The 8711-nt window shown below is 28.8% G+C and overlaps 1 protein-coding gene across 1 annotated transcript; it reads right to left on the reverse strand.

Annotated features, from left to right (window-relative positions):
* Positions 1–1516: 1516 nt before the first annotated feature.
* Positions 1517–3738, reverse strand: LOC145834772 (uncharacterized). Its single transcript, XM_082942283.1, has 9 exons — positions 3541–3738; positions 3149–3471; positions 2912–3089; positions 2756–2824; positions 2541–2700; positions 2330–2469; positions 2053–2235; positions 1777–1983; positions 1517–1705 (listed from the first exon to the last, which is right to left on the reverse strand). Exons 1-9 carry the CDS (start codon positions 3586–3588, stop codon positions 1595–1597), a joined length of 1419 nt encoding a protein of 472 aa, XP_082798409.1. The 5' UTR covers positions 3589–3738; the 3' UTR covers positions 1517–1594.
* Positions 3739–8711: the final 4973 nt, after the last annotated feature.

The following is an 8711-nucleotide window of genomic DNA, read 5'->3' on the forward strand; positions in this document are numbered from 1 at the left end:
AATAAAACACATATCAATACGTTCCCTAGGCTTCGTAGTTATTGAATAACTTGTTTATTTTTAATAAAAACACTTTTAATATATATTTAAAAGACCTCAAAGTTCGACTTGTTTTGTTCAAAAAATTTTTCTTTTTTCAAGTACACGCACGTGTCATTTTCATGCTTTTCCATATTAAACTTTCTTTAAAACTAATAAAACACATATCAATACGTTCCCTAGGCTGTGTAGTTATTGAATAACTTGTTTATTTTTAATAAAAACACTTTTAATATATATTTTTAAGACCTCAAAGTTCGACTTGTTTTGTTCAAAAAAATTTTCTTTTTTCAAGTACACGCACGTGTCATTTTCATACTTTTCCATATTAAACTTTGTTTAAAACTAATAAAACACATATCAATACGTTCCCTAGGCTTCGTAGTTATTGAATAACTTGTTTATTTTTAATAAAAACACTTTTAATATATATTTAAAAGACCTCGAAGTTTGACTTAATTTTTTCATAAATTTTTCTTTTTTAAATACACGCATGTGTCATTTTCATACTTTTCCATATTAAACTTTATTTAAAACTAATAAAACACATACCAATACGTTCCCTAGGCTTTGTAGTTATTGAATAACTTGTTTATTTTTAATAAAAACACTTTAGTATACATTTTTAAGACCTCAAAGTTCGACTTGTTTTGTTCAAAAAATTTTTCTTTTTTCAAGTACACGCATGTGTCATTTTCATACTTTTCCATATTAAAATTTATTTAAAATTAATAAAACACATATCAATACGTTCCCTAGGCTTCGTAGTTATTGAATAACTTGTTTATTTTTAATAAAAACACTTTTAGTATATATTTTTAAGACCTCAAAGTTTGACTTGTTTTGTTCAAAAAATTTTTCTTTTTTCAAGTACACGCATGTGTCATTTTCATACTTTTCCATATTAAACTTTCTTTAAAACTAATAAAACACATATCAATACGTTCCCTAGGCTGTGTAGTTATTGAATAACTTGTTTATTTTTAATAAAAACACTTTTAGTATACATTTTTAAGACCTCAAAGTTCGACTTGTTTTGTTCAAAAAATTTTTCTTTTTTCAAGTACACACATGTGTCATTTTCATACTTTTCCATATTAAACTTTCTTTAAAACTAATAAAACACATATCAATACGTTCCCTAGGCTTCGTAGTTATTGAATAAATTGTTTATTTTTAATAAAAACACTTTTAATATATATTTTTAAGACCTCAAAGTTTGACTTGTTTTGTTCAAAAGTTTTCTAAAGAAAAGTACACTAGTGTGACGATTGGACTATAATCTATACAAAACTTTATTTAAACTAATTAAAACACATATGAATACGTTCCTTAGGCCTTTTAGTTAATGAACATTTCGTTTTTTTTTTTTAGAAACAGTTTAAATATAAATTTTTAAGACCTCAAAGTTTGATGATAACTTTTTAAACATTTTTTCTTATCCTAAAGATATACAATTATGACGTACATTGTTAAGAGCAATTTTTATTGAATAAGTCAAAACATAATTCACATACATTCAATGTAAACACAAAAATAGAACATAAATGTATTATTAAACTCGGCACATTGGGCAGAACCATTTAACACTTTTTTTCGGCTTTTTATTCATTTCTAAGCAGTCCAAATGATACCATCTTCGACAGTCCTTATTTTCGCAATACGTCTGTTTTAAAAACCATGTTATAATAAACTTTTACAGAGTGTATGTAGAACTAAAATCAATTAAACAATTACCCAAGTATCTCTTTTGGAGTTAGTTAGTTTTACACTCGATTCGACAACTTCACATCCACACTTAAAACAGACTACACAATCTATCAAATCGTTTGGTGGTCCACCAATCAAAAGTATGTCGATAGCGATTTGCTTGCGATACTCATTGGTTTCTTTAAGACTTAATGTCTGATCTTGATTGTCGTTTTTTAGCAATAATTCGGCATACTGTCAAAAGCGTATTCGGTATAAACAACTTACAACTTCTAAAAAAGTATATAATTACAAAAAACATACATTTAATATAGCTAGCTCGGCATCGTTATTGTTATCTTCAGGTAAAAGTTCTTGCTTATAGACTCTTAAGCCTATGTTTGCGATGCAAACTAGGTTTCCAAGATACCTCCGAACTTCTCTATCATCTTCTTCCACTTGATAAGGATTCAAAGCCGTCAGAAATTGTTTAGACTTGTTGATATACTGAAAATCATTTTTACATTTTACTTCAATTTTGTAATAAAAATAAACAAAGTTTAAATGTTTTGCTATTAATTTAAATACATCAATGGCTCACCACTAAACGTGGAGTGGATCCTTGTATCAAAAATATTACTTTATCAGCTTCCATCATTTCTTCAAAGGTGTCGTCTTCTAAATATCCACATAAAGCATGGTTTTTGATTCTCCTTTCATGCACAGATATAACACATGTATCTGTAAACGTTAAAAAAAAATCATTAAGATTTTTGGTATTGTTTTAATATACTTGTGATTAAATATATTACCAGGTTTTTTAAAGTTTTTCAAGTAATACTCTGCTACACTTGGTAATAATCTTCTTGATGGTTGAATTGAATGATAGTCGTAGTGCCGCAAAAAAGAATTGTTGACTTGACTAACACTTGCTAAAAGTGAAGAAGGTTGACATCTCCACAAATGAGCTCTCTAAAAATAGCAGTTGTTTAAAATGTTTTTTAATTGAAATATACCTATAACTTACATCTCTCAAAGTTTGACACATCATTCCTTGTTCTGTTGAGCTGCCTTCAATTTGTTCAGCTTCAAAAAGCTGTTAATGTTTATTTTTGAGAGCAAACTATGTATTTAAAAAAAACTTAATTTTGAAATGTTCTGTTATAATAAAAAAAATACGTACTACATGATCTTCATTCCAGTACGACTTTACGGACTTGGCTTCTTTGCTTGTTTTGTTTATACAAAAGGCAATCCCATCTTCTTCATCTGCTGGATTGTCTTCGTTAAGAGTTTCTTGTTCTGGATCAATGCTATCATCAAACACTTGATGATTTCTCATATAGAGAATTTCATTGTGCCTAAAAGGTTTGATCGTGTTAAGAAAAGTAAATAATGACTAAAAATTATAACTAATAACCTATATCTTCTTCGTGCTGCTTCTATAAAGCTTCCAATTTCACAGACTTTTCTTCTTTTTGTGAAATCATTTCTAGCCTCTTCTTCTCGATACGGATGGCATAATTGGTGATTTTTAAGATAGGAAAAAAGGGCTTCTACTGCTTGATTGTTTTGGAACGTTTCTTCCTTTGGTAGAAATTTTAACAAAAGAGCAGTCCACAAAGGAATGATTGGAGCCCACTGCTTTAGGAAATATTTGATGAATGAGGGCAAATGATGGTCGTTGTCTTCATCATCTTCTTCAGCTTCAGGAAGGTTTGAAAGTACAGATTCATACATTTTCTAGAACACGACCATTGGCATAAATTAGAACTAATAAGATATCGTCGTAAATATAAAAACAAAGCTTACTTTAAATTCAGAGGTAAATGGAGACCAGTCTCGAATATCTCTTATCATTTCTTCGTCGTCTTTAAACTTTGTACCATAATCTTTGTCTGTCTTCTCTACAACTTCTTCAATACCAAAATTTCTAAAAAAATATTTTACTTAACAATTAGAAAGCAAGATAACAACGCTCATTAAGGGAGAGTTTTTTTCAAAACAACATGTTAAACCTATCTTTGAGTAATTCTCCAAGCGCCGTCATACTTCCCTTGTATGCACTGGTTTTTTCTAAGAATTGAAATAGGTATTAACAACTTGAAATTATTAACTTAGTTATTTATCGTTATAACATCTTACTTTTACTTAATAGAACTGTACAAAGATCTTTGAAAATGCATTTAATTTTTTCATAGCTCGTGCATGTCTGCATTCTACAGAAGACTGACATCAAAAAAAATTTGACGTGTTCCTTGTCGTATCTTTTCTCGATATTGTTTTGCGAGCACCACCTTTTGATGGAGTGCATAACATGCGCTCCACATATGTGGATTACGCAAATTATCATTGCGTTGAAAAGATCTTTTTGTTTTTTGGCTGAAGAAATGATATAAACTTTTATTAAAAGCTATTTCAATACTTACTTATTTGAAACTGATTTAAAATTACCTTTTGCATTCAAAATTTTATAAGCCATTTTTAGATAGACTTTTGTGCTTGTTTCATTAAACGCAGGTGCTGCTGCGTTTAAAATAGGAATTGAACAATCGCACTCCACACGTTTAATTGAGACAGCTATAAAATTAAGTGAAATAATAGAAAGGCTATTTCTTAAAAAATATATTACTAAACTATAAAAACCAGTACTAAAACTTAAAAAAACCTGAAGAAACTTTTCCTAGGTCCCTTTTAATTAAGTTAAGCCATGGCCCATAATTGTATTGGTCAACTTTCTGGGAGATCATGTCGCTTACTACAAGTCCAGGAAAGTTTTTCGACTTTGGTATTTTCGCAGTTGATTCATCACTTCCTTTAGTAAAGTTTTCGTTTAAAAAGTTTTTAATGCTTGGATAAAACTAAAATAAATTAAAATACCACTAACCACAAAAGCTAGCTACTGAAAACGAAATGTTTTTTTCATCAATCTTGTCAAAAAAACCTACAGTGCTGTCTATATGCAGCACTGTATACGGGTTTTTCTTAAGTTTTTCTTTTGCAATCTTCATTTGGGTTTCATCATAAGTTATAATTCGAAATGGTTTTGAACAAAACTCTTGGGCTAATCCTTTGACAACCTAAAGCATTTCAATAATACTAAAATTAGTATTTAAATTTTGGCTAGCTTTACAACAACTCATTTTATTTTAAAGATTAAAAATAATGTTTTTTTATTTTACCCTGCTGTTTTTGATTATCGGGTGTTGTTCTAATTTTCTTATAACTTGTTTAGCTTTGTCTTCAAAGTTCGGTTCTCTTTCTTGTCTTTCTTTCTTTGTTTTGTGTTTGACGTTTATAACACTTTTTTTGTTAACAAATCCGTTAAAGTTTCCTATATTTTTATTAAATGTTCAAAGCTAGTTTTCAATTGACATATATATTATTTGTATAAAAACCTACCTCGTTTTGTGTTACTTCGGTCATAGTTTTGTGACATTTCTAAAGTAACAAAGTCAACGTTCTCATTTTTATCTAAAAGCTTCACAATTTGGTCTGAAAACATAGATTTACACTGAATGTAAATAAACTATTAATATCTAAAAATAGATTAATCAACAAAATCGGCGAAAGTCTGCAGAACAAGTCCGGACTTTCGTTTGCCGTGAGACAAGCTCAAATTTAACAAAAGGGTCTGATGATCGAATTGGCATGATCAACCCTTTTTTTAAAAATAGATTAGGTACTACGTCATAAACTTATTAGTTTCAAAAACTTTGGTATAAATTTAATCTGTAATTTAATACTAAATTCTAAAGCCTTTAATAAAATTAAGATCTAAAAGTGGTTTAACCTGTCTCTTTAGCAGATAGTCTGGGTTTATCTTTCATTTGGTCTTTTATATGCATCGGCGAATTTACTCGTTTGAGGTAGAACTTTGTTTTAAAAATAGAAACTAGCCAAAAACATTTACATGTTTTTGTTGTAGTGCATTTCAAAGTTAATTTTAAGCACTTTTTGGAAAAATTGAAATATGAGTTGCGTATTTTGTAGTAAAAACAGTTTTTTATAAACTGCTTGAACAAACTTCTTATGACCTATGTGTTGTTATACATTCGATTATCTAAAGCCAGATTTATAAGCTATTAATAGCTAGTATTAAATATAGAACAGTGAAATAAACAAGCAGTAATTAAAAAGACTACAAAAGTTTATATACGAAATATACAGGGAAAGTAAACTAACATCTTCATATCCAGGTTTTGTCATTTTGTGATTGTTTTTTAAAAGCATGTTGTCTTCGTTTATAATTTTTTTCCAAGTTTCTTCATCAATATCTTTACTAACACTTGTAGCCTCGTCCAAGATTTCAGCAAGCATCGACTTGTCACAAAGATGCTGTCGTGTTTCACTCATGTGTTGATGGTCCTGTAAAATCAAAAGACTAAATAAAAAAGTTTATGAGTATAATAGTTTAAAACTATAATGTGGTTCAAGTTTTTATTACAAAAGTTAACATAGATTATTTAGTTATTTTATAATTATTTTATATTTATAAAATATATTTAAAACAGCATCAGATACTAACTTCTATGTTGCTTAGTCTAGAATCCTCGAACTGCGGTTGAACAAAATCGTCTCCACTGTAGAAGTCTTCATCATCTTCGGCAATTGCTTTTCCGATATCATTTATCCAGTCCGATTCCTCCATCTCGTTGTCCATTGTACACCCGTTCTCGACGTTTTCCGCTGATGTACTCCCGTTCTCGACGTTTTCCGCTGATGTACTCCCGTTCTCGACGTTTTCCGCTGCTGTACTCCCGTTCTCGACGTTTTCCGCTTCTGTACTCCCGTTCTCGACGTTTTCCGCTTCTGTACTCCCGTTCTCAACGTTTTCCGCAGCTGTACTCCCGTTCTCGAAGCTGTCTATTGCTTTACTCTCCTCAAAACCATTTCTTTTGCTTGAACTTCCCTTTAAAACATCTTTAAAACGCCTATTCACAAGAAATTCAGTAGAACTACCACTAGCATTTACACGAGTATTTACATCCAAACTTTTGTTTATTTTAATTTTATCTTTTAAAATAAAGTTCCTATTTAAAACAAAGTCAAATGAGTTATTATTAGCACATTTAGTTTTTTCTTCATTAGCTTTATTTAAAACAAAATTAAAAGAGCTATTACCAGTTTCTACATATTTTTTTTCGCCATTTATTTCTAAACCAAATGAATAAGACTTAGTTTCTGAAGTTTTTTTTTCAAAAACTTTATCAAATGCAAATGGCTTATCTACAACTTTAGAACTTTTACTGCTCACAATATTAGAGCTTTTATGTACAACTAACTTACTATTACCTTTAGAATAAAAACTTGCATTATCAACAAACTCATCATCAGAGCTATCTAAATAAGGCCTTTTAACTTTTGAACACATAGCTTTATCATCAACCAATTTTCTTTTACTACTAACATTACTTTCATCTTTACTATTTACAATATGAGAGGCTGAGCTAGATGGTATTTTAGCTCCTGTAAACATTTAAAACCTCTAACAACTACAACTATAAAAAGAGCATAATAAACTTATCTTTAAACATTACAACAAACTTAAATAAATGTATAATAAAACGACATAAAAATGTAGTTAAAAATATTTTTACTTAACTAATACTATTTAGAACATAAACTGTACAATACAACTTAAGGTAAACCATTTAAAAAATAAGTAAACAATTAAAAAACCTTTTAAAACCGTCTCATACATATCTTGAATGCCATGTTTGTTATTTAACCAGGCTGATCTAATCAACTGTATATCTTTAAACTTTACACTTGCTGCCATACAGTTTTTGTAACTCATGACTACCTCCTTACAGGCTTCCCTCTGTTTAGTTGCAAAGAAAAATTTGAAATTTTTACTATGCATAATATTTACAAGCTTTTTTGTGTCTTCAAAAAGACATGCATTACTTTTTCGTTTTACCATCATGAAATTTTCAATAGTTCACTAGAAGTTTCAGTAGATACTAAACTTTATCTTAAGTCTAGATAAAACCGCGCGAAAAGTTGTAGTCTTACTAAATTTTTATTTTAAACAGAAGTTTCAAGAACAGAAATGTATTATACAAGGTGAACTTTAAATAACCAAACTTTGAGGTCTTAAAAATCTATATTAAAAGGTTATTGCTAAAAATAAACAAGTTATGCAATAACTACGAAGCCTAGGGAACGTATTGATATGTGTTTTATTAGTTTTAAAGAAAGTTTAATATGGAAAAGTATGAAAATGACACGTGCGTGTACTTGAAAAAAGAAAAATTTTTTGAACAAAACAAGTCGAACTTTGAGGTCTTAAAAATGTATACTAAAAGTGTTTTTATTAAAAATAAACAAGTTATTCAATAACTACGAAGCCTAGGGAACGTATTGATATGTGTTTTATTAGTTTTAAAGAAAGTTTAATATGGAAAAGTATGAAAATGACACGTGCGTGTACTTGAAAAAAGAAAAATTTTTTGAACAAAACAAGTCGAACTTTGAGGTCTTAAAAATGTATACTAAAAGTGTTTTTATTAAAAATAAACAAGTTATTCAATAACTACGAAGCCTAGGGAACGTATTGATATGTGTTTTATTAATTTTAAATAAAGTTTAATATGGAAAAGTATGAAAATGACACGTGCGTGTACTTGAAAAAAGAAAAATTTTTTGAACAAAACAAGTCGAACTTTGAGGTCTTAAAAATATATACTAAAAGTGTTTTTATTAAAAATAAACAAGTTATTCAATAACTACGAAGCCTAGGGAACGTATTGATATGTGTTTTATTAGTTTTAAAGAAAGTTTAATATGGAAAAGTATGAAAATGACACGTGCGTGTACTTGAAAAAAGAAAAATTTTTTGAACAAAACAAGTCGAACTTTGAGGTCTTAAAAATGTATACTAAAAGTGTTTTTATTAAAAATAAACAAGTTATTCAATAACTACGAAGCCTAGGGAACGTATTGATATGTGTTTTATTAGTTTTAAAGAAAGTTTAATA

Source organism: Thalia democratica, chromosome 4, assembly GCF_965202585.1.
Source record: "Thalia democratica chromosome 4, ktThaDemo2.hap1.1, whole genome shotgun sequence".
Lineage (NCBI taxonomy): Eukaryota > Metazoa > Chordata > Thaliacea > Salpida > Salpidae > Thalia > Thalia democratica.

Excerpts from the sequence above, each read along its gene's own strand:
- LOC145834772 (XM_082942283.1), bottom strand. The coding sequence starts at position 3,588 with ATGATAAGAGATATTCGAGACTGGTCTCCATTTACCTCTGAATTTAAA. Across the intron at positions 2,825-2,911 it reads ACTGGAATGAAGATCATGTA|CTTTTTGAAGCTGAACAAAT; the intron begins GTACGTATTTTT and ends AAACATTAACAG. Across the intron at positions 1,984-2,052 it reads CCGAGCTAGCTATATTAAAT|TATGCCGAATTATTGCTAAA; the intron begins GTATGTTTTTTG and ends CGCTTTTGACAG.